Here is a 26,219-nt window from a genome sequence, read left to right on the forward strand (position 1 = left end):
GTGCATTGTAAGAAACGAGGAGCAAACGCCCAATAAACTTCAGGATATATGCGGTTGAAGGTTGAATATGTTCAGCTCGAGAAAGCCATTGTTGAGATATAAGATTAGACATAATTATTTTCAGTTTTCTTAACACTCGTGAGAATTATAATTACAGATTCATAAAACCCCGATATGGTACGTTTTGCATTGTTATTCATCGGAACTTTGTTCCGATATTGCTGTTGCACTATGCCCGCAGATGACCTGTCAATAAACGATCGCATAAATTCTCTAATCGAGGGAGACGACGATATGATGAAAGACCTTTCAGACCAAATGCAACCTGCGTTTTCATCGGGCGAAGATTTCACAAACGATACCTCTTCGGAGGATGTGGTCGGCATGATGGTGAAATATGACGACAGAGAGCCTATCCACACTGCGCCAATTCATACAGGCGACACTCATTTGCGGAAGAAATACCCGCAGGATTACTACGATCGATTGACTCAAAAACTGATGATGAGCTTAGACAAAGTGTTGCATGTGTATAATGCTAGCATTGTAAAGACGAATACGTCTCTATATGTAACAAAAACGTCCATTTTGGGAGAGAATGTAATTGTATTACGGATAGGGGGTGACATTGCAATCCATGTGGATGATATAGAGACTGCGTTTCCAGCCCTGACGAATTCTGACCTCTCTAAAATTGACGGTTTAATCAAAGAATACAACAGAAGTTCCGCTCATTTTAACCTTACGAGCGACATGACAATCTGCGAAATCGAGGAAGTCGGGTCCGTACTAGCAGACGATGTTCGTCGATATGCGGCCAAAGGCATGGTTTCAGAATTCGAGGAAGGAAATCTGGGCGAGGATGAACTCCTATCCTTGCTACTAAAAAATAAAGATTACGTTCTGTCACAGTTCCCGAAAAAACTCAGTGAGATGCTGCAAGACCAACGATTACCTCCCCACATTAACGACGTTCTATTCTCCGGTGCTTATCCTCTTCGGGAATTAAAGCAAATGGTGTATCTAGACGACGTAATCGCGAAGGCCTTTCTACCGGATCGCATACGTCAGCTTTTGGAGGACAGAAATCCTCCTGCGAGACTGAAAGAGTTACAGTACTGCGGTCATAATCACTCCACCCTGATTAAACTGACATTATCGAATGAAACATTGGTGGAGAGCATGATGTCGGAAAGCATGTATTACTTCTACAACCTGTTCAGAATACCGCGGAATGTCATGCTGAATATGGCAATGAGTGCGACGACCATAGTAGCGTTGACTTGCGTCATGACTTCATTAGGTAAGTGACTCTGAACCTGAACATTAGACTCTGATATTTTAGATAACTAACACGGATAGATGCGCTTCACGTGATTCACGGTCGAGTGATGCTACAGTCGCAGATTTGTTGTCACTTCATAGCATGAAATGGCAACGTAATTGCTAATCCTCTCGATGACGACCCGAGCGCTTAAATTTATTACCGTTGATAATATTTGAAAGCTACAGTCGCGCTGATTATCAGAATCAGCGCGACTGTAGCTTTCAAATAAGATCAATTTTAGTAAATTTGAGCGCTCGGGTCGTCATCTATGGGATTAGCAAGTTCGTTGCCGTTTCATGCTATTAAGCGACAGCTATTCTGCGAATGTGGCATCACTCGACCGTGAATCACGTGATGCGCATCTATCCGTAGGTAAGTTATCTATAGATAATTAGATATACCATAGCAATTTTCAGCGTAGCTGGCATGGAGAGTTCCATCTGAATACAATCGATGTTGTGGTTTACAGCGACACCTATCTCTAGCGTATTACTTTTTCGTCGTCATCCAGAACAGAGATGTAAATAGTAGCCAGTAAAGCAATCTTACGATACTTGTGGAGATCATTCCCAAATTTGCTAAATTAAGATATATAAAAGCAACGTTTTCTTCTATAGGACGACTGCATCTATTTTGCTGAAGCAGATTCCCGGTTTAAATCATTCCAACGAGTGAAACCTGCCTGATTTTTTCACATTCTGTGTAGGCCTACTTATTTCCAGTTAGGCAATTGCTACGCTGTAAATTGCTATGGATATACGACATAATTTTCGGTTCGTAGATTCGCTATAGCGAAAATATGAAACCTAGTATACCACCATGCGACAGTGAATATGAGAATGCTAAATAACTGAGATGTAGTTTGAAATTCAACGACACAGACAAAACTTACAGCAGTTAATTAGTTATAGAACTTTAAATGATTTTCATCTAATGTATGTATTATGTGGCTCTTGTTTGTTTTGAATTATCTTTTTGTATAGTGTCTGTGGTAGACACCAATAGGGCGAAGATAATGAAAAGATCTTAATTGATACTGGAACTTCATATAATAGACCTACATTTCATTCGATTTTTCATAAATCCTGCATACCAATGTATTTGATTATGTATAGGTTGCACTATGACAGTTCAAGAAATCATGGTGCACGTGAGACGACCGAAAGGAGTCCTCATCGCACTGTTCTCCCAATACGGAGTCATGCCGGTATCTGCTTTTGCCTTGACACAAGCGTTCGATCTGGGAGTATATCCCGCGATCGCGGTGCTGATATGCGGCTGCTGCCCAGGAGGAAATCTGTCCAACATATTAGCATTTGCAATCAACGGAGATATGAATTTAAGGTATGGATGGATAGATGGGCAGGCAGTTAATTGCTTCCTTCTATGCGTTAGTTCATTAAGTGAAATTGTGTATCCAAAACCGTTCACACCCATTCCCGACTTTTTTTCAAGGGGGCATACCACTTCTTGAATAAGAGCCGTGAAAATTCTCTATATGCGTATGTGGCAGTTTATATGTACATCGGCACCCAAAGAACTACTTCACAGATATCTTGATTACTCCAAAATTCCAATTAGAATGACGGAGAAAGCGTAGGAGACATGCTGGACATAATGAAAGTAAAACGGATTCACTACCGACACCATGAACAACATTTTCGAAAACATTCACATTAACTTTTCACCATAACAAGTTGATTTTCAGTAGCAACTACGTAGTGCGTATACGCAGGGCCGTAACAGCACTTCGTCAGCCCCCAAAACTTTGGTCTTGGGCCCCCATAGGGTTATAGGCCGAACTTATGGGGGGCTCCGCCCCCCAGAACCCCTCTGGCGATACACTGTTTACACTTTACAGCTATCTATCATATTCGTTGGGAGTTTGTTTGTTGAATCCGCTTATGTGGCCTAAGCGCGCGAAGCGCGGAAAATTTCTGGAATTCATGATTGAATCGGTCAGTATGATCGGGAATTGCATATATATCGTTATCAATTTTTATCTTCTCTCTGCCCACGTAATCAGATTTGCCGATAGAGCTGAGTGAGGGGTGTTTGAAAAGGTAGGACCACTCAATAATAATTAAACATCTTCGGGCGTATACCCGTTGGCAGGAACGAAACAGCACCTCGTCAGGCCCCCAAAAACGTGGGTCTTGGTCTCCCATAGGGTGATAAAACGACCCCCCAACACGTTTTTTGCGTGAATTTTCGATAATTTATGATAAAATCGGTCAATCAGATCGGCGATTGCATATATATTATGCTATCAATTTATTGTCCTCTCTACTCACATAATTAGATTTACTGGTAGAGCTGAGTGAAGTGTCTTGAAAACGGGAGGGCCTGTAAATAATAATTAAACATATTCGGGTGGGCGGACCCGTTGATATGACTTCGTTACATGATGTTATTTCGTGACTTCCAGTCTGCTATATCAAAAAATATATAGAATCGCCCAAACGTAGCCTTCTAAACTGAGAGACGCACACGATTTCAAATTGGTATTTCTTCACTGGCATAAAAATTTTTCCAGCGGGATGGTATTTGTCTTGCGATGTTCAGATTGCAAAGACATGAACATTCGGCGCCAGTCATTTAGGCGCCTATGGACAATTAAACCTATATGTATTTTGTATATATAACGAAGTCTTCGGTCAGCATAAGGGCATAGACCTTTTCGACCAAGGTTTTCTCGCTGTCGATCGTTCTGGCACACTTCTTCGAGTCGCATGTTATATGGCCTAAAACTTGATTGTATTTCTTGGTGGGTCGTGGCGCGGTAATGCCCCAATACCCAACAATAAAGATAAACGGCTGCTTGAAATTTTGAAAAAATTGCATAAATTTTCAAAAAATACTCTACGATTTATGCTAATTCACGAAATAATTTTGGGCCCCCTTCGAGCTCGGGCCCCTCCCAATTGGGGGGTTTGGGGTGCGGCAGTTACGTGCTGCGTATACTCTCGTTAGAACATAGGCTACGTGACTCGACTTCAAATTCCTACTGATCTCGTGGTTTGACATTTTACCATGTACAAATTTGCGTCTATGGCTGAGGATTTATATGTACTGAGTCGGTGTGACGTTTCTCAAGTCAGTTATATACATATTATGGTTTCAAATTCGAAATGACCAAGAACTCTTAGAGAAATCACGTGTTCGTGATCATTGGGGTTTCGATTCTCCCTCTATTTGGAAAACCTGTTTTTTTATCGGCCTTCAAGTTTTAGATGAGCTTTTAGGTACATAGATTACGACTTCAAGTGCATTTATATAGGGAGAGGCCACCCAGATGTAGGTCTACATTTAATAATCGAGTTCAAAAGCTGTATGCACAATTGCACATAATCATACATTATTACGTACGGCTTCACTCATCGTATATGGTATATCAAAATGCCGCAGCAATAGGCTATCGGAAGACCAACAGTTGTAATTCGCTATGCATTTACGGCTCCAACGCTAGTTCCGTTGGAATCAAACATCATATTATTAATGCCTCTAAAATTTACGTTTCAGCATTCTTATGACGACATGCTCATCCGTACTCGGGCTCGCAATGATGCCTCTTCTTCTGTTTTGCTACTCTCGATTCATCATCCCAATCGACGGAGCGGAAATCGTGCCGTTTGATAAGATTGTATTGAACATAGCCTTGACAATTTTTCCAGTGAGTATTGGCATCGCGATAAAAAGATACCGACCAAGCTGGACTACAAAAGTGATGCGGGTAAGTGGAACGGACACAATACTTTTTCTGCAGCGTAATAAACCTTTTGAGAATCATTTGAAATTATTCGACATCGATGTATCGTTCAGTATCAATGTTCCATCGGTTCAAAACACCACAGGCCTTATATAATTTTGACGGTCAGTAAAGTTAGATATTTCAACTTTTTTTGCAGTTCGGAGGGATAATGCTGCTATTGTGTAGCATTACATTTAGCGTGATTGCCGGATTCTTGCTGGGCGACAGGTTTTTCTCGTTTTTCCCGAAGTCGGTGGTATACTGCGCAGCTATTTTACCGGTCACGGGGTACGTTTTGGGATTTCTGCTGGCCAGATTGGTTCGGGAAAATCAAAAATGCAGGTAAAGCTAATTAGTAGTTTCAGAAGTATGCGTTACAGTCATCCCGCTGTCTATATGGTTTGTCAGTGTACTACGACACGGTCTCGAATCCCCTTCCCTGTGAACTCTGGATTCGTGTTGTTATTATGATATGAAGAGATTCACACGGATATTTAGACGTCTCTGCGATTGGAAAGCTCAAATTTAAAATTTTCCTTTAACCGAGCGTACATATTTTTCAGTCGGACAATATCCGTGGAAACAGGATGCCAAAATGTACAATTATGCGGAACAGTATTGAAGCTAGCATTCGATCCCGTACTAATCGGCGCAATGATGCTTCTTCCAATAATCTACATGCTCTTTCAGGTGATTGTGTTTGTTTTCATTACAGACGCTTCAATGAATCGACCTGGGCCCACAGTCCAGTATCCGTTGTGAGTCATACATTTGATTTTACCGCAAGGACCAGAGTCAATATTAATCAAGCAAATATTATCACCGATGCATCACCACTCTGGTACAGAAGATGTTCAGAGTGTGTGCAGATCATCGTTTGTAATCTGCCCTGTAGTAGGCTACATCCACCGGGCTTATATAACATCTTAACTTTAATACCGCAACAGGGCTTCCTTCCCATTACATGTCTACAATCTGTTATCAATCTCCTATATCACTACGGACGACAAATGACTAAAATGCTATTCTCCTCATTGCTACTACATATCATAGCCTTATGCGCTCTGTTAGTTATAACCACCTGACCAGAAGCATATTCTGAGTCATAGTTTATCACAATCAGCTAATATAATTCAAAGTGAGTCGTATTTTCATGACAGGCAACTCTCCATACAACCCTAAACCTAATTTGTTTTTAATTATTCTAGTGTCATCGTCACAATGCCACAAAGAACGCGGTAGGGGAGATGTGGTACCGATGGATCAAAAATTGCATAATGATCTCTGGCCCGTAAATCTTCAGCCGAGAATAGCAGATCTTTTGCTTTCTCGGCACTTCGATACAAGCTCTACCTATCGCAGACATTTACATGAATATCCGCCTTTTCAAAAAATATTTATAAACGTTCAAAATTTGTTGCTCGAACGTGTCATCGGTCCACACCCGGTGGGTCCAAAGGCACACGACCATGGGACCTATGAGACATACGCTCATAAACTCAAATTTGTTAACTTGTTTTGTTGTGTACTATAAGATAAACTACAGCAAGCCAATGAAGACTGTTTCATCGCGACCTTCAAGAAAAAAAAAAGATTATATCAACTCAAATTTTGGCATAAAATCATGTTTTGATTTATGCTTAAACTTACAAAATTAATGCCACACACATGTTACCCGCAAATCGACATTTTGACTTTCAAATACCTAGTAATGGCGATAAAACACCGCAGGTAACTATGATTTACAGCCTATATATATGTAGGCGAGTTCCTGTTGTTAAGTGATTAGTTGGTCCATCCATCCATTTTGCTTGATTTGGCTATGGTACCATAGGTCCCCCACCCCATAAATACTGTAATTGACTTGAAAATAGTCCGGCACTCGAGGATGGTATTGATTCAAAAAATATATGCCATTATATACCGTGACACAAGCCCTATATTTCACATCAAAAATAATGGCGGGTTTGTTAGTCTGAAAGGTGATATGGTAAAATGCAAATGTCGATCCAAATTTACTTTACACCCCCTAAAACGTAAATCATTCGTCACCGACCCCATAACTCACGCAGGTCGAATTTTTTTGCATGTGAGGAAAGATTCTGTCAGCATGTAATTGTAGACAAATTCACGGAGTGTAATCATGGAATTATCATGGAGAATTTTTCAAGTATTTTCGGTCCCAGTGATCCATCGGTACCACATCTCCCCTACTATGCGATTTAAACTATAACGAATTCACAGGGGGTTATCCAATATATCAATTGTCCTTAATGCCGGCATCACCCATATGCGGATGAGATTAAATAAGCATGCATGTGGATCGCACTCAATTAGTGCCCCATACAGTATATTTTACATGAAGTACAACTGATCAAGGCTAATGTAGTGTACTCCAGTACTTGTGATATTTGAGAAGTATCATTTTCATTCCGAGGAGTTACAAAGCTACATTGGTGTTACGAGTAGAAGAGTCACAGTAACGAAGGGATACCTTATATTCGGAAAATATGTTTTGAAATCACTCTCTGTGTTACACTATATTGATTACCGCATGACTATACAGATGATCACGTGCGACTAATTTTATCATCACTGTGAATGCCAGAAATATGAGTTATTTATTGTTGTTTTCAGGCAGGGGAGGCGTTAATCCTGATCTCACTGTACCGATTGTATGAACGTATATTTGGAAAGAAAAAAGCATCAGACCAGGACGATGAAATAAAATTTGATGACGAAGATAGAAGTACGTTCTGCTGATATCCAGTATTTTTTAATTGCTGCTATTGTAAAGGAGTCGATCGAGTACGATATCTTATAAATCAATGCGATGTGTCAAACCGACTAGAATATATGTCTATTGTCCAACCGTCTGAAATGGTAATTGCTCTTCTGATGAATTAGCCGAATAGCATTTCCGCGAATTGGGATCCGATTCGCCTGAAACATAAATCTAATAGATATTTGATAAAAATTGGGATTTGAATCAAAATGTTCTTGTTCGGAGAATTGGAGTTCATGTTCAGTGCAGACTTGGACAACTAGAAAAAATTCTTAGACTAATGTGACCGAAATGCTCGTAATCTAATTCTAGTCTATGTTGTGAAGTGCTTTTTTCTCTAATTCAAATTCCAATCCAATTAGTGAAATGTTTCTGGTTTTACTGAAAATGATACTGGAGAACTGTTTAGGGCGAAACGAGCCAACCTTGCTGCACAGATATTTACCATTCTCGTGCTTTCGAGAATGAACTCTGATTTGTTACGAACTGCGAACTCGATTCAATTTCCAAGTTTTTGCGAATTCAGTAATTCTAATTCCAATCTAATTTGGTAAAACGGTGTAGCTCTAATTCTAATTCTATTCTAATTTGAAAAACAAATGTGTAGCTGAAAATATAATTTCAGTCTGATTTGAAAAAGCTGAAGATTTTCTAACTGGCCAACTCTGTTTCGGTGCGTCGCGAAATAGCGATTGCACCAAAGCGTATCAACACATCAGGCCAACTCGCACAGTATTATATCACACATGCTGTTTGCAGAGTTGCAACGTTCGGACTCGGACGTCAAAAAGCTGGATGACGACAGCATGTCATCAGATGATACAAATGGAGGGGACATCAACAAAAATGGCATAAGCACAAAAAAGCAAGAGGGTGAAAACTGGCCGCTGATGCCGCCCGAATTCCAGGAAGTCTTCGATAACTCCAAGGAGAACTACGTCTAGAGATAATACACATTTGAATTTATTTTTACGTACCACGCCATCAATAACGGTTCACATGAAGGGGCATTGGCGCTCTGAACTTGTTGTAATCCGTTGATCTGCACCTCTGACATGAATAGATACATACCTATTACGAACTTTTGAAAAATTATATTGACCTTCTTTGTGACACTCCTCATTTTGCTTCTGCCGCACCGAGCTTACAAGACGAATTGACTTATGCAGTGTAATAGGTGATGGTATGTTTATTTGGTCCCTAACCCTAAAATGATTGGAAATCCTCAAAAACTACTAAATATTGGCGAAATTGATCATCACTTTATTCAAATCGATCTTCATGTGCTGGAAGACAGTGGTTCTAACCTTCGGGTGACCTGGGCGCAACAATTCGAATAGGTCTACTCAATCAAGTATCAATTATAATGAGTGGAGCAGAAACAGTGTCTTTCGAATACCGAATTTGCATGCTCTTGTGGAGCCTACAAATGCTTAGCGATCGTAGGTCCCGGCTTTTTTGCCAATGAGAAATCTAGTTTGGATACGTTCTCGCCACCGTGCGAGCCTAGAAGCCTCCATCCGTCGTGTTACATCACAGATGATCTCGAAGAGCAATGAAATGATCATGATCAGGGAGCACAAGACTAGTTTTGATTACCGGGATTATTTTCCTTGTTGCCTCAATAGGTTCAGGGTTCATACCACAACTTTTGCAGTCATTCGCACTGATAAAACGTCATAAGAGGTATAGTCGAATGCTCGACCAAACGCCAATAATACTCGCCTCAGAAACGAATCAAGTACTAGGATTTACCCAGGTAATAGGTCACTAGATAATTCATCTAGGCTAGACTAGGCGTTTACGAGCCGTAGCTTGCCACGTCTGGCGTAGATGCCGCCGGTGACTTGATTACACGCGTTTTCGGATTTTGCGAGGCAGCATGTTCCATATTCGGGATGTTAAATGTTCAACCCGTTCAAAACTGTAAACCGGTACGATTGGGTATTGTGTATTCGTATGCCTACTCCACTTGTGGATAGTCAGCATTGAATAGGTAATCAGCAACAGATATCGTATTGGAGGTCCACTAAGAAACTCACAACACCGCTGACACGTGTTCTGAGCATGACTCTGAGACTGACCGCAGAGAGTACAAACACCAAAGTCAACACCGCAAGCGGGATAAGATTCTTAACATACCGGATATCCAACACTTGACTGCGGACTGTCTTAATATGTCTACCGAAGCGAAATTTTGCAAATGAGAAAAATTTATTCCGCTACCTTATATGGAATCTAACATTTAGGTACATTCGTATAATTAACGAAAGCGCCTAGGCGCCATAAATTCTACATATCGTAACACATTGATCATTAAGCCGTGATTGCACTGTTCCCGGTCTTCGACGAGATACAATTCAAGGATCGATACCTTACACGAAAAGAGAAAGAAATTAGTCGTTACTTTGTACAAACGATGTGCAAATGAATAATATACGAAAGGAACTTGTGTGTACGGAGTACCTGTATAAGATATGGCGCTTAACCGTCACGATGCTACTGGGTTCGACAGGATTCAACGAGTAAGGATACGCGAGCGAGCAAAACTGGACGAAGAAACGAAACGTCACATCAATCCACGACCTACTGATTTTCTTTTAAATACAAAGCACTTGGAAATTGCCTACGCGCTATTGATTAAGTCTATAATTTCCCGTGGCAGCTCCTCTTCAAAGTCACGTTTGGACTTGGGCGACTTCTCTGATTTAGGCGACTTTTTTGACTTGGGCGATTTTTTTGATTTGGGTGACTTCTCTGATTTAGGCGTCTTTTTTGACTTGGACGATTTTTTTGATTTGGGCGACTTTTTAGATTTGGGAGATTTCACAGACGTGGAGGTTTTGGCGGACAGGCGTTTTTCCAACTCCTCCTCGAGCTCGTGTTCGATTTCAGACTGAAACGCAATATTCTGGTTACGGGAATACGTACGAAATAAGAACTTAAAAAATACTGACCTCGCCGACCTGCTGCATTGCCTGTTGTATCTGTTCTTGATGCTGTCCGTGAAAGTCTGTGTTTCCCTTCGACAGAGAATTTAGAAGGTTTTCGATTTCACTGTTTCCCCACGAATTCATGCTGTTCTGAATGGCAGATTCGAACTGGCCCTGTGCTTGAATTTGACCCTGCTGCTGATGCTGCGAGTGCTGGGTGTTGCTTTGATGTTGAATTTGGACTTGATGCTGTTGCTGGCTTTGTCCACCGGATTGCTGGCCTTGGTGTTGGGTTTGGATTTGGCCTTGCGATTGACCCTGTTGTTGACCTTGCCCTTGCGATCCCTGGCTTTGATGCTGGATTTGGATCTGTCCTTGCGATTGACCCTGTTGTTGCTGGTTTTGCTGCTGGATTTGGATCTGGCCTTGCGTTTGACCCTGTTGTTGGCCTTGCCCCTGGGATCCCTGGCTTTGGTGTTGGATTTGGATCTGATGCTGGCCTTGCCCGGAATCGGGAAACGATGCAGAGCCGCCGTTCTCTTCAATACCGCCAATGATCGACTGTACGTGCGAGGTAATGTCATCAACTTCTTGCCCCTGGCTCTGACCTTGTTGCTGGCTCTGTCCGCCATCACTACCGCCTTGAGATTGGTGCTGGTGCTGCCACTGCCACTGGCCTTGTCCTCCTTCACCGCCCTCGCTCGTTGGAGGGATAGTGACTATAGCATCGTCGCAACAATACACTCGGATTTCATAATCGCTGCATACCGGGTGGTAAGGTTGTTGGTGTCCGTAGCACTCCAAGCCGACTGCTTTGTCACACGTTACTTTCTGCCATTGCTGGGCTTCTTCGAAAGTTTCTGTATCGCCCGCCGGTCTGCATTGGATATCTTCCGGTTTTTCGCAGAATTCGTAATCGTGCGATTTCAGCCTGTCGAAGGTCTCCACGTCGTCCATAATGGGAAGTTTGGGAGTACCGGAGTTCATCCAGTCGGTCCAGTAGCACGTTGGCTCTTGTTTCGGGGGTGTCGTGGGCGGAGCGGTGATCTCTTTTTCTGTCGTTGTCTTCAGAGCCTCCGTCGTGGTCGTTGATTTCGGCGTGGTCGACTTCGGTGTGGTAGTCGTTGGCGTGGTCGTCGTGGCCGGTGTCGATTTTTGCGTTGTTTTCGCGGTAGTGGTAGTTGCTTTCGTGGTTGTAGTGGCCTCTGTTTCTTCAACAGTGGTTGTGGTAGGCTCAGGGGTCGTGGTTGTAGTTGTTGTAGTAGTGGTGGTTGTTGTTGTCGGCTCGGGTGTGGTAGGCTCTGGGGTTGTTGTAGTAGTGGTGGTAGCAGTTGTGGGTTCTGGAGTAGTGGTAGTTGTCGTTGGTACGGCAGTGGTTGTAGTTGGCTCGGGTGTCGTTGTGGTGGTGGTGGTGGTGGTAGTAGTAGTTGGTTCTGGTGTGGTTGTGGTCGTAGTTGGTTCAGGTGTGGTGGTGGTCGTAGTTGGCTCAGGTGTCGTTGTTGTGGTGGTCGTGGTAGTAGTAGTTGGTTCTGGTGTGGTTGTGGTCGTAGTTGGCTCGGGTGTAGTTGTTGTTGTAGTAGTGGTGGTTAGCTCCCGAGTGGTGGTTAGCTCCTGAGTGGTGGTAGTTGTCGGTTCGGGAGTAGTTGTCGTTGTAGTAGTAGTGGTGGTTGGTTCTGGAGTGGTAGTGGTTGTAGTCGGTTCGGGTGTAGTTGTCGTAGTAGTGGTGGTGGTTGGTTCAGGGGTGGTGGTAGTTGGTTCCGGTGTGGTGGTGGTAGTTGTTGTGGTTGGCTCCGGGGTTGTGGTCGTAGTGGTGGTTGTCGTCGGTTCTGGGGTTGTCGCTGGGGTAGTTGTAAGCTCAGGCGTTGTCGTCGTAGTGGTGGTGGTAGGTTCCAGAGTCGTGGTGGTGGTGGTGGTCGTGGTAGTAGTAGCCGAAGTTGTCTTCGCAAGAGTTGTTGTAGTTGTTGTGGCTTCTTCCTGTGGCTCATCTCCAGACGGTTCACCGGATCCGGATTCTTCTCCGGATCCAGAAGGTTCACCAGATCCCGATTCTTCCCCAGACCCGGAAGGTTCACCGGATCCAGATTCTTCTCCAGACCCTGACGGTTCGCCAGACCCGGAATCTTCAGGTTCTTCAGTGGTAGTCGTTGGCGCCGTAGTAGCCGGCGGTAACGTAGACTCGGGAGTGGTTTCACATTCACAGGACGCGCTGCAGGAGCAGCTATCCACGTACGAATATTCGTATTCGATCGTGGATCCATCCTCGCATACCATGTCAATCATAGCCGTCGAGTGCGTCGCTGGTTTGCAGCAAGAGCACGAGTCCTTGAATCCAACCGCTGACCACAGAGATCCGCTTCTGCAAAATCCGTCACAGTACGAGATCGGTTGCTTTTCAACCGAGACGCATCCCTCCACCTTGACGGACTGCATGTGCGACGAAATATGTCGGGAGCACTCGAAGCACGAGTCGATCTGGCATTTACTGCAGCAACCGTCTTCCGTCGCGGTCAAATATCCGCCTTTAGACTTACATGCGGACTCGTCCACAGGCGGACAAGGCCTCCTAGTGCATTTGAGAACGTGAAATCCGGTCTCTTCGCTGACTTGCTGTCCGCAGACGCAACTGGTACATTGGTCCGGGTGAGATATCGCTCCGGGGTGCATCGGAAGCCCAGCTTCACAGCACACGTCCAAGGCGACGCAGCGGTATTTTTCACAGCAATCTTCGGTGTAAGACTCGAGTTTGTAACACGACGGGCATTTCGGGATATCTTCGCGAGGACACTTGTAGTCCATTGTGTCAATTGTCACGCCGTCCAAGTTAACCACGCAGGCGTAGGCGGAACACGTATCAACGTCTTGCCACGAGCTGCCGATCTAAAAGAGGAATAAGAAATCAGTAAACGCATTCAATTGATTCCATAGTGAGACGGTCATACCTCTTCGCAGCCGTCGTCTACCGCACATCCCACCGGTATACATCCACCGCAGCACTGTCCCTTCGGCACAACGTATTCGTGGCACGGCGGGCATGTCGTGTCGCACTGTTGAGTTGTGCATGAGTATCCAAAGCACTGGCTGACGTCGTCTCTGCTTTGGTCGTGGCATTGGCATTCGGTGCAGACATCGGTACGCCATGATTCTCCGACCTGCGCAAATCGTAAATGAATTGGACCAATCCCGATAACTTTTGCAATATACGGAAGTAATCGTGATCGGATTCCTAACGAGAGCACACGCAAAAAAAAACATATAACTGATACGCTTCACCGTATATTCTATGCATAATAAAATGGGGTGTCGTCAGCTATACGATATGTATGACTTCACATGTAAATTAGTCTTCGCCTAGTTGGAAGAACTTCATTGTTACATGACATCTCCTTACTCCATGATAAAACTGAAAACACCAGCAACTTTTCCAAATTTCCATTTAATTTGTAGTATTATCTGCTACGATGACATAGACATGACGTCTGACCAAGACCCCGTAACGTTTGTACCGTCGAAACCTTTTAGATAATACGAACTATTCGTGGGAAAATTTACTTGGTGGGTTACAAGAAGAATTGAATACAGGTCTGGCATTATACTGATAGCTACTACAAAAATTGGATTGCGGATTTCACTCATTATCATTGCATTTTGTCACCACGTCTGATATCATTCATAAAATCGAATTTCTGATGTGTCATAAAATCAGAACATCATAAAAGTACAAGGGTTTGAACTAAGATATACTCACGGGGAAGACAGTGCCGTTGTAATGGCAAACGTCCATCGGTATGCAAGTGACATGCCTGCAGTCGCACGCGTCGAATTTGATGTCCATCTTCTCACACGGCGAGCACGAAACGACAGTCTCATCGCATTTGTTACATTCTAAACATCGCAACATGTTCGCAACGGTGCTGCACGATATAATATATTTAAAATTGGTTCTTACCGCATCTGTGGCTGGGGCAGCATCCCGAATGGTCAGTCACGAGATGGTGGATATCGTCACATACCGGTGCGTCGTCGCAAGGATTTTTGTCAGGGAGACATTCGCAATGGTAACTCGGCACGCATTCGTGCGGGTTGGTCAAAACCGGGGCGTGACCTTTGCCGCAAGACGGTATCGGTACGACCGGACAGCTGTCGCTACCCTTTCCGAGCTCGTAATCACAAACTGTAAAAGGTCAAATTTCAAGTTTTCCAGAGCACTAAGAATCGCGTTTTATTTTTATAGATAACTAAACCTCCGATATATACGAAACAAATGACCGCACGGATGGTTAATCACAGACGGCTAGCAATTTCTCGTAACTACGTAGATTCCGACCCGAACGTAAATTTATTTAAAATGGTCCTGAACGAAAGCATTAATTCCGAAAATGCACACTATAAACTTGGTCAGGGCGCTGCAACTACCCAAAGATTGTCCTTAAAAGGCGAAAATCGGTATTATTCCGAACGACCAGAGTGCTGAAATAATGCAGATTACTAACTCTATCTGATGGTCACCTAACAGGCATATACAAACTATATTTTAAGTAAGCTAACAGATATTGGAGATATAATCGGCATTTAAAAGCAACGTGGCTTCGAGTTTGAAAGGGGAAGAGTTTCGACCCAAAAACCCATCGCTGGCTACACTGCTGTTAATGGTGCTGACTCTGAGATAGCAATGGCTACACTGGTATCACGATTCACGTTAAACGACTACACGCGTTTTCTAGCTGTTCGGGAAGTAATTTTCTTTAAATGTGAAAGTAACAACTGACGTTTAAATCCGCAACTTGAGGTAGCACCTAGAGTTGACCGTCAACCAACCAGCTTGGTACTAGTTTGTACAAGTTTGTTGCCCGTGCAGTCATAAGTGCGCATCAATCCTTAGGTTAGTAATCTAAAGTCTATTCAACATACCGCATTCATACTCCGGACAGCACGGGTCTGACTTCGGGTCTCTGGTAACCACGTGACACGGCCCGCATGAAGGCACCACGCCGGAACCGGAACAGGTCTTCGGATTGCATTTGATCTCCAGCGACGCGGTACACGAGCAAACCTCACAGTCAGACATCCAAAATTCTCCGACCTGTCACCAAGTCGTAAAATAAAACCACTGGTTTAGTTTATGTCCGGATCCGGATAGGACAGCTCAGTCTTTGTTTGCGTTATATACAGAGAGGGTCGGTAACGAAACACTTCTACTTTTTCGGTGTACTCAAGTACGTTCTGCCTACTAGCACTATACTTACTTAATGGAGTGTGTTTGTAGTTTACTTTCGCTTCATACTTACCTAGTAATTGCTTTTTAGCTTTTGTAAAATAGAAAATAGTTTCGGGGTACATCTGTAACACTTTTACGAACGAAACTATCATGCCAACTGGGACAAAAGATTTCCAGTACCCCGATAACTGAATTTATTCTCGAAAATAGCGCCTATTTGTCTTCATTCGTTCATTTTCTACTTCTATTTGAAATAGCTTTAATATGTATCGAAAATAGTTATTTGTACTTAAGTTGGAATTTTCTTCGAGCACCGTTGGTTAAAAATGTGAGCTTTATCTCAACAGCGGTGTCCTAACCGGGAAATCAATAATCATGTATCGGTTATCAGTACACACTAAATTGAAGGCGAGCAGTTAGACACCACATTTCATGTGTTAGCCAATATTATGTGTTAGAATGTACAATGTGGTATCTAACTAAACGTCTAGAAATCATAGTTAAATGACCAATTGTGCATTTTACAACACAATATTGGCGAACAAAGAAAATATGTTGAAATGTGGTGTCCAACTGCACACCTTGAATTTGAAGTGTAGTTTCCAATTCTTCATTTATCTGAAATTCCACTGTTACTGACCTAGTTTTGTAATTGCCATTCCCAATTTATACTGAGGTTTCAGTTAGTTAAAGCCCACAAAACGGCAGTCTCGTCAATACGGAGTACGACAATATGTCGGAGAATTGCTTGGGTGTATATGTACCTGATGCGAAGTGCCGTCTTCCTTGATGCATTGGTCGTCGCATTTGTCGCAGCAGCCGTCTTCGGTTTTCACGATGACTCCGGTGCAGAGGCTGTGGTCGAATTCCGGGCATTTTTTGTGGTGACATTGAACGATGTGGAATCCGGACGTGGCGTTCAGGGCTTCGGTGCAAGAGCAGGTGTTGCAGTTGTCCGGGTACCACTCCTCATTAGGCTGAAGCAGTACGAAGAGACATTATTGTCGAGCATGTGTAGTATAGTTTCAGCCAACCGAAGTTGTGATGCAATGAAATTAATCGGCTGGACCGCTCAGTTTCTGTGGCAACGAAGATATTCAGAAAAGACTGGTAGCTTACTCTAGTAATAGATCCTTTAGTTTTTATATTTTCGACATATCACCTAACGCAGCTTCAACTTTGGTAATTTACTTCACGGATTTGTAAAGCGATTTCAGGATAGTGATAAACTACAGGACCGGGCGAATATCTAAATCATTAGCCTACACGAATCACAATTATTTACACACGAAGAATTTACCTGCTTCACAGTTGTGCCGTCGGGGCTGCAGCAAACGTCGGACTTCACGCATTCGGCCACTTGGCAGCAATCCTTTACCGACATTTTGAGTTCGTAACACGGCCCGCAGGTTGGCGTGATCATCGGTTCGCACGCGATCGGTTTTCCCATCACCACAGGCTCGCCTTCTTTATCAACCATACAAATATACTGCTCGCACGTACCCTGGTCTTCCCATTCGTGTCCGACCTGCGCGCGAAACGTATTCAATTGGATTTGCGAGCACGCATTAAAGGGGCACTGTGCTCTAAATATGATGTGGTCTCTAATTACAGATAAATGTGTTTTTACTCGGAAAGTCACCGTCTTCAAACTCCAGGTAAAATATTTTGACCGTTACTTTCCACTGTAGCTTATCTCTGCGTCTTGGGTTTTTAACCCATGCGTGCAGTAAGCCTACGTACCATGTGGCTCGTAAGACACAGTTCCTTTCTAGTATCGACATGAAACTATCTAAAATTCCCTGCACGTCATTGCGTCATTCATTTTCATCACAAATCGTTTCATGTTATCCTTATTTATTTTCCATGGGTGTATAGTGTAATGTACTTGAACGCCGTACTTTACAGTGTACAAGCCTTTTCTTTATATCCCCTAGGTCCGGGTGCGGATCTGATTTCAAAGACTACTCCAAGTCGTTTCGACACCTTTCTATCTTTTCATTGTATCGCAGTCTTGTAGTGTTTTGAAATGATGAAAATTATGAGAAACTGATACTGATACTGTCCGAAATTTCTCCAAGTGTTAAGAAGCGATGACGCGTGACCTAGGTACCACAGAGATAAACTAAAGTGGAAAGTAACAATCTTAGAAATGTTTACCTATACAGTTTGGATATGGTGACTTTCTGAGATAAATTGTTGCCACTAAAACGTACCACACTTTTATCATTGGTTTGAGACCACATCAGATATAGAACTTCGTGTCCTTTCAAGATATAGGCTACTCACGTCGACGCATTGCTTGTTGGTGTGGACGTCCTCGATCACGCACGCAGTCTGCACGCAAGTGCCGCAACACTGGCCGGGTTCCGTGATGTACGTGTGACAAGGCGGGCAATGCGTGCCGCACGACAAACGGAAGCATTGAGCGCCGAAACATCCGCGCTCGTTTGGCTCTGTCTCACCGCAAGTGCATTCCTGACACGGATCGGGCCAGTATTTATCGCCAGGCTGAAAAACGTTCAAGTTATCGACCGTGCTCAAAACGTGTTGTTGATGTTCTCACGTAGTAATTGGTTCCGTTATAGTGGCAGACGCCTTTCGGCCGGCAGGTACTGTGGTAGCATCCGCACGCGTCGGTGTTGACGATCTTGTCCTCGCACTCGTGACAAAACAAATTGTCATCATGGCAGTGCTTGCAAACTTGAAAACAAAATAGAAAATAAGAATCCGGGTGTAGTGATATAGGAGAGAGGGGTGCGAAGGATGCGGCTGTATCCCCAGATGTTTTGAAATGTTGTCTCGGATTGATTATTTGAGTTTCGTAATAGTTTTAAAATATTGTTTTGCACCTATTCCTCAGTATTTTAAAATTATAACAACAGTTACAAGAAACTACTATACAGTATATATAGGAAGTATAGTACAGGAAACTACTATACAGTCAACAGGAAGTATATATTTACAGTAATCGGTGTGTGCACAGTCAATTTGCGGGAATAGGGTAATTCCATGTCAGACCAACTCGCACGAAAATAGATTTGTGCTCCTTTATGATCGTCGAGTTTTCGCATGGTAAGTAAATTTGATTTGGTCTGTAGCTGACCTCTCTGACCTTAGAATGTTGTTCTTCACAGAAATAAATCATATTATATAGTGAATCAGTTGGTCCCATCTAGGCGAATAGTTGATCAAGTGATAACTCTTGGTTGGGTATAGGCCAGTCAAAGTAGGATGGTCATGATTGGTTGTCATTTTGTCGTCTTTCTTTCACTCAGGTGTCATATTTGTAATCGTAATTTTAGTTTTTATACTTTTTGAGTTCGTACACGTGTATAAAATGCTTCCAAACTGAATACTCACATAGTGAGTCGACACTATTAAGTGTGTTATAATCGCAGCTTCACTTATACCTCATGATCTATTTTTGCATCACCACAAGTTTTCTTCCCGTACACCACAACTAAAGAGTTCAACGAACAGGTCAGCTCCAAGTAATTCAATGCCAGTGCTAATCATTATACGGACATTTGCAGATTCACGGGTAACATATTTCCGAGCTATTACTGCCACTGTTTGCATTCATAAATGCTGAGGTATGTCACAATTTTCCGATCGGAAATCCGAAATCTATTATTTGTCGACATGAAGTAAGGTAGGCTAGCAAATATTTTTACATCGCATATTTCTGATTGCGACAATCGCCCGCTATCACTTTACAAACAAATGGTACATGGCACGAGATGTCAGGGGTGGCCAGGGGGTGTTTCCAGAGGTGGTCAAAGTAGTCGGTGCTCAAGTAGAAGTAGAAGTAACATCGTAAATTTATACTCGAGTGTAGGTAGATGTAGCTATTTCCAAGTAAGTAAAAAAGTAAGTAGTGTAGGCGTAGTTTTGCTGACAACTTCAATATACATCAATGAATGTTGATATACACAGTACTTTTGACATCTTTACTAGTTGCTGACGATTACCCTTGACGATTACTGTTTTTAGTTTATTCTATGCCAAAGCATATCGTATTATGGCTACAAAGCTATTAAAATAAATGCTCTGAAGTTTTTGAAATGTGAGTTAAGCCAAGTGCCATATTTCTGCTTATCGGGTGAATATATGGACGTGAGGGTTCGAGTGATCGCTTTTATGGGAAAAACCCGATACATGTCTGCTTCTACCAGTGTTGGGATCAAGTCACTACCTTCGAATCACGAGTCATCTCGAGTCATTGCACATTTTGACTCGAGTCAAGTCAAGTCACTCGTTTTTTGGAGGTGACTCGAGTCAAGTCAAGTCAAGTCAAGTCGAGTCACGAGTCAAGTCATAATTCAAGTCAAATTGAATTTTCGAAGTATCAGTGACGATTCAAAGTCATTACATTTTGCTAGCTGTGTGAAAGACATAATAATTGACCATTTATCTTGAATCAAATAACTAATATAAAGTTAAATATGCCTGCAAGAAGGCGTTGTATCGCTCACGCGCACTTAGAACTGCAAATACAATACATGAGTTACTGTACAGCCACATGCAACAGTCTGTTATTAGCAGCCAATTGGCTCGAAGCCTCGAGAAGTTTAACAAATTGATACGGTACAATACACTACCCATCTGTGAGAAAATAAACGCACAAACTATATTCGCTCGATTTAAATCATACAAGAGGGTTGGTACAGGCGATCACTGCGGAATGTAAGCACTGGGCCGTCTAAGAAACAGAGATACGTTGTTATGAGGCTAATGCGTTAATCTATTGCTACTCCTCTCCTACTAACAACGTAAGGTGTGATCATTACGTTTGTGGTCAATTTATTTGTGGTGTAACAATAGAGGATCAGTGATACGTACAATCAGCGAATGACTGGTTACTCTCGCAAGTGACATAGCAGGCGTATCGCGCACAATACCAACATTCACAAAATACATTTCATTAATCAATACCGTTTACTTGATGACTCGAAATTGACTCGTAAATTTTGCTTCGAGTCACGAGTCAATTCGCATTTTTGAAGAGCCGAGTCAAGTCAAGTCAAGTCATTTTTGCAAAGTGATTCGAGTCAAGTCAAGTCATACGAAAAAGTTGACTCGAGTCTGACTCGAGTCAAGTCATGACTCGAGTCATCCCAACACTGGCTTCTACTTACCACATTCGTACGAAGGACAGCACCCGTCGTGTTCCGTGTGAAGATATTCGATATCCGAGCAAACCGGGGGCGACGGGCACGGCTTTTGATGCGTGTCGCACACGCAGTCGTATTCTGGCACGCATTGGTCTTCATCCACTCGATCGGCTACTTCTCCGTTTGCCGGACAGGACGGTATTTGCACAGTGTGGCAGTCGCCGCTGCCGTGGCCACTCATGTAGTCGCACACTAAAGTAAATTTACCGAATTAAAAAGCGGTTCGCTATGGGGCACTCAGTATTTATTCTAACTCACCGCACTCGTACACCGGGCAGCACGGGTCGCTTCCGGCAACTTGCTGCAATACCTCACACTGGCCGCAAGTCGGCTTGATTGGCGACCAGTCGCTCGGACAGCTCATTGCGTTGCAGGCGAATTGTTGCCCTTCCATGCAAGTGCATATCGTGCAGCCGTCGCCGGGTGGGATAACGCTTTGTCCGAGCTGTATGAAGATGTAAAATGAAACATAACATATCTTACGATTTTTCGCAATAAAGCAGACTTCGACAATGCTAGTTGTCTGGTATACAATACAAATATATATATTTGCCATTCTCATAATACGAGAATGAACACTGAACAGACTTGATATGATATGAACTCAAAGTGATTTTTCTGCATTTCCTTCCAATTAGGACGCTAACTCAATTTCCGTGTTTTTGCGAATTCAGAAATTCTAATTCGGCTATAGTTTGAAAAAAACTGTGCAGCCATAATTCTACTTATAAAATTTAGAAAAGACGTCAACTTTCTAGTTGTGCAATCCCACAATGAAGCGCACATCTATACCTCTATGACATCTCCGTTTTCGTCCGTGCAGTCCGTGCAAGTTTTAGTAGGCAAGCATTCGCCGTCCACCAAGACGGTGCCGTCAGGGCAAAAGCACCCTTCCACCAATTCGTCCTCTGCGCAAGACGTGCCCGAGTTGAACTCATCGCACGTATCCTCGCAGTTGGGTCGGCAAGCTTGGTAGACGCGGTTGTCCTCGCATGTCATAGCTGTTTATTACAAAGCATGATTGGGTACACTGCGGTTTTTGCTTTGATATAATGCAACTCGCATACGGCATACGTCCGAAGTTCTCCAGTCGATGCAGGCTCCTTCGTGCAGACATATTTGCGCGTAACCGTATACCGCGTCGCAGTAGCTGTAATTTCCGCAGCCCGTGTCGTATTGGCAGATTTTGAAAAATGCTACAGGGTCGACAAGAGCGTGGCAGGCCTGATGATTGAAACGAAAGTTGTTTGTTTATTTTGCGTTGTACCTGGTACGTTCACTTTGCAGTCTATTTTTGGGTTTACAGCAGTTACTTTTTACTTTACTTATATTTAACCAGTACCAATATACCAATGATAACTACTTGACCATCTCTGGGTCTCGGAGTAGCCGAGTCAACGATCGTACCTATTCCTCTAGTAATGTTAAGATCCCGAAAATTGTCGACAAAAATGTCGAATAACTCAACACACCTCGAATACCGGCGAGAGAATAATCTCGCACTCCTTAGATGGCGGGTTGGGGCAAATCGGTGGCGGGTTGAAGCATGACTTGGATCTGTGCCCGACCAACCAGCTTTCGCCGAACTCCTCGATGTCGGTAGTGATCTGTCCGTCTCTCTTTGTCAGCTCATCCGACTGGTCGTTGTTGCAAATGCCTAATCATAAAAGTTAAACTATTAGAGAATTCTTCAAGTGCACCGATAGGGTAGAATTGGATCGTTCGCGTCTATAACATTACGACTGAGTACTCGCAGTAGATTGACTGAAGTATAGAGGATTACGAAATTGATTATGTCACCTATGTTTCTTTACCATCATAACTACTGCACGCGAGTGTATATTTGTGTATATATTAGCCTATAATGTCATGCTTGGTGGCTTGACATGAAGGGTCTTAAGCAAGCCAAACGCTGGGAATGTGCAATAATCTTGAACGTTTTAGTGTGACTAAATGACATCACCATGGTATGTGTAGCAATATGCTGTTTTCGTGGAGGCAAGTTTTAACGAAGACCTACCACTCATTCTACAATGAAGTAGCGATCATCCCCGTCCTATATATAGATTGATCCATGACAGTCATGACAAGTTCATCACAAGTCAATCAGCTCATACGTACCGCACAAACCCTCCGTGTTATCATAAGCGTAACTCCACGGCAGCTCCAACGACCAACTGTAGTCCTTCCCGGTGTACGTGAACACCATATCGATTGCTGGAATAGTCACTTCGAACAGAACAGTGCCTCTCAATTGGATGTATATCCCGTTGATCTCAGCTGGCAGATTGGAAACCGCATCAGCCGGTGGTCCTCCGTTAACAGTGAACTGTTGGGAATGAAGCATTTGAGCGCAAGTGCTAAGGTATCGAGTATGTCGTGTGATATACCGTGTAGTCGTTGATCAGTTGGATTTCGGTGTGGTTGAATTTGATCGTCACCATCCTCGTGCATGTGGTTTCGGGCGCCTCCTCGCATACCACGTTTTGCATAAAGATCTGCGTTACGAAATCAAGACACATGAACATTTCGTTTGCGCACTTTCGATGTGCATTGCATTTCATATAAATTCGAAACGATCCATGCAAGAATGGGAGGTAATTTAAGCAGAGATATGGCTCGTAAGAAATAATAAAGTTAATAACAATTAATTCAAGCGACCCAGATTGCTTGGATTCGCCACCTTATGCGTCGGCAGTAGGTCTACAATTCAAGATCCTACAGCTAATTTATATTATTAGGCTTCCCATAAAGTGCTTGAGACTAAAATTGCCTACAAGTAGCTGACAGAGTGACAGTTACCCCTCGTGAGAGTCAGCCGGAAATTTTAACGTATATTTCAATACCAATATGTTATGCAATCATAAAATCAAGATTTGCACCGAGGAAATAATATATCCTAGTTTTTTTTCTTTCTCTTTGATGACGCATATTCCAATAGCAGCCTTTAAATAACATAGCGAAAATTCTTAGCTCAACATCTAGTAATCAGTAATGCTACCAGGGATATTTAGAACTCATCCCTGGATGTGGATACTACCGAGAAGTGTTATGCATGTGACTGCACAAGCACATGTATTGACGTACCTGGTAGTCATAGTGAGAAAAGTGTTTCGTCTCCGTCATTGAGCTACTCTGGTAGAACGAGCTGCCAGAGTTGCGAGCCAAAACGAAGGTGCAGTCTCCTTGGAACGGGTAGTAAAAACCGTCGAAAGTGAAGAAATGCGGGTCGCCTTGACCGAAGCAAAAGCCTGTAACGAAAGCAAGACGTTTTTCACATTGCCCACAGCAACAGATTCTCATCGAATATACATTTGCATTCCCAGTGGCAGGAGCACCCGTCGTCGACGGCGACAGGTTGGAAGTTGTTCACGCACACAGGCTTAGGCTGCGAATCGCAAGTCTTTTTCTTGTCGACACTGTCAATTATGCATACGTTTTCCGACGTTTCGACGCACGTCATGTCGACGCACAGCGACGGGTCGTCTCTCATTGGCCACGTTTCTCCAGGTAGATGGTCTTCACCCTGTCGGTACGAGAGGCATATGTTAATATTGCGTAAAGCAGGGTGAGCGATACAGGCCTGCCGATTCGTGGTAAAGATAACGTACATTGTACAGTACTCGTACAGTAAATGTTCCCGAACGCCTGCTCGTGCACACTAGGTTATGCGTATTGTATATGAATAGGTTGACACTATATACTCGGAATGAGCTTGAAGATTGACAGTTCAGACTAGGTGGTATAAAGTAAACTCTCTCTTCAAATTTCCGACTTTGACATTACTTGCCTATCCCTGGCTGAATCCCCAAAGAGAAATTAAAGGTAAGTGAATCTCTGCCAACATCGTGCGGCAAGTTAGCAGAGGAACATTTGATAACAGTTAGCGAGTAAGTAGTACGCACCTGGCTATCTGTGCAAACACAAAATTGTGGAGGCGTCGGCGACGGAGTTGTTGGCTCTTCTGTAGTCGTTGATATGGTCGTGGTCGTAGGCTCCGGCGTAGTAGTAGGCGGCGGAATTACAGGGCAGCTGGCTTCAGGAATACAGCTCGAACTGTCATAGTCCCAGACTTCATCTGCAACAACACATCCGAACTATCATCACAAAACAAGACTTCAACAACCACACTGTAACGCACCGTCTTTGCATTCCACGTAGCAGCCTTCCAGTTTCGGCCACGGGCATGATGTGGGATTCGGGTCTTCGCAAGTCGGCGGGCATGGATTGCCGCATGTTTCATATTTCCATTCGCACTCGTAGTCGCCGCTGCCACTGCCGTATCCGGGATCGTAGGCTTCGCACATGACCGGGCAGATGTCGGGCTGACGCCACACCACGCATATATCCTGGGCGGCGCACGCCTAAAAGGGACATACAGTTCGGTGTAGAGAGGAGCAGCACTGGACTGAATTCGTCAAGGAAAATGAGCACAGTATGAAGCAGAATGACTGAATCAATAAAAGCCTGCGTGTTTATCCCAATTGCATATAAACGGAGCAAACATTTCAATTGTACTGCAGCAGGTTCCCAACAAGGCGCCATGAGCCCTTTGCAGGATGACCAATTTTCCATGACCAAGCGTTACAAAATTCGAAATAATTTATCATCTTTATTAGTCTATTCCGTTACAACAAAATAACCGATTTAAAATAAGCTACTAAGCTAAGGTTAGGAGTTTACGTATTTTTGTTACTTTTCGATTTATTAATATTAATATTTAACTGTTATCGTAATAGCTATCCTCTCTACAAGATATCGTGAATGTGGCTATTCAAAAATGTTACTTACGAAGACAAAACAGTGCAGTGTCGTGGATATTCAATACGACGCGAGGCTAGTTTTTTTTCACGTCCAAACCAGCAATTAAAACATTGTTGGAGCGAAAACAAACTCAACCTTCACATGTGTAATAATAATTAATGTAGTATAATATACATCGCGTGTTGCATTTATATCGCTTTATCATTCTAACGAACGTTTACTGTGTATACCCGTTAATAGCATTTCTTAATTTTTTCAGAAGGTCAA

General features: G+C 43.2%; 2 protein-coding genes across 37 annotated transcripts in view; one reads left to right on the forward strand and one right to left on the reverse strand.

The window, feature by feature from the left end:
• Positions 1-49: 49 nt before the first annotated feature.
• LOC145433214 (uncharacterized) lies at positions 50-8,976 on the forward strand. The gene is made up of 7 exons (XM_080310223.1): positions 50-1,303; positions 2,443-2,671; positions 4,850-5,060; positions 5,236-5,420; positions 5,642-5,768; positions 7,716-7,827; positions 8,623-8,976. The coding sequence occupies exons 1-7, from the start codon at positions 175-177 to the stop codon at positions 8,805-8,807; spliced, it is 2,178 nt and encodes a 725-aa protein (XP_080166349.1). The 5' UTR covers positions 50-174; the 3' UTR covers positions 8,808-8,976.
• Positions 8,977-10,058: 1,082 nt separating this feature from the next.
• Positions 10,059-26,219, reverse strand: part of LOC145433210 (von Willebrand factor-like) — a 32,131-nt gene continuing 15,970 nt past the window's right edge. For all 36 annotated transcript variants that reach the window (XM_080310222.1, XM_080310217.1, XM_080310215.1 and 33 more), the window contains 21 exons: positions 25,330-25,552; positions 25,094-25,266; positions 24,501-24,714; positions 24,276-24,439; positions 23,579-23,686; positions 23,310-23,517; positions 22,661-22,845; positions 22,256-22,412; positions 21,981-22,189; positions 21,447-21,633; positions 21,153-21,380; positions 18,578-18,714; positions 18,301-18,522; positions 17,312-17,539; positions 16,776-16,988; positions 15,705-15,876; positions 14,743-14,967; positions 14,542-14,678; positions 13,736-13,945; positions 10,821-13,673; positions 10,059-10,759 (listed from right to left, as the gene is read on the reverse strand). In XM_080310222.1, the coding sequence (XP_080166348.1) occupies positions 10,490-10,759; positions 10,821-13,673; positions 13,736-13,945; positions 14,542-14,678; positions 14,743-14,967; positions 15,705-15,876; positions 16,776-16,988; positions 17,312-17,539; positions 18,301-18,522; positions 18,578-18,714; positions 21,153-21,380; positions 21,447-21,633; positions 21,981-22,189; positions 22,256-22,412; positions 22,661-22,845; positions 23,310-23,517; positions 23,579-23,686; positions 24,276-24,439; positions 24,501-24,714; positions 25,094-25,266; positions 25,330-25,552 (6,723 nt within the window). In that variant the 3' untranslated portion in view covers positions 10,059-10,489. The remainder of the gene's footprint in view (positions 10,760-10,820; positions 13,674-13,735; positions 13,946-14,541; positions 14,679-14,742; positions 14,968-15,704; positions 15,877-16,775; positions 16,989-17,311; positions 17,540-18,300; positions 18,523-18,577; positions 18,715-21,152; positions 21,381-21,446; positions 21,634-21,980; positions 22,190-22,255; positions 22,413-22,660; positions 22,846-23,309; positions 23,518-23,578; positions 23,687-24,275; positions 24,440-24,500; positions 24,715-25,093; positions 25,267-25,329; positions 25,553-26,219) is intronic.

Source organism: Botryllus schlosseri, chromosome 2 (genome assembly GCF_051294905.1).
Source record: "Botryllus schlosseri isolate E-star chromosome 2, Bs_hap1, whole genome shotgun sequence".
In the NCBI taxonomy this organism is placed as follows: Eukaryota; Metazoa; Chordata; class Ascidiacea; order Stolidobranchia; family Styelidae; genus Botryllus; species Botryllus schlosseri.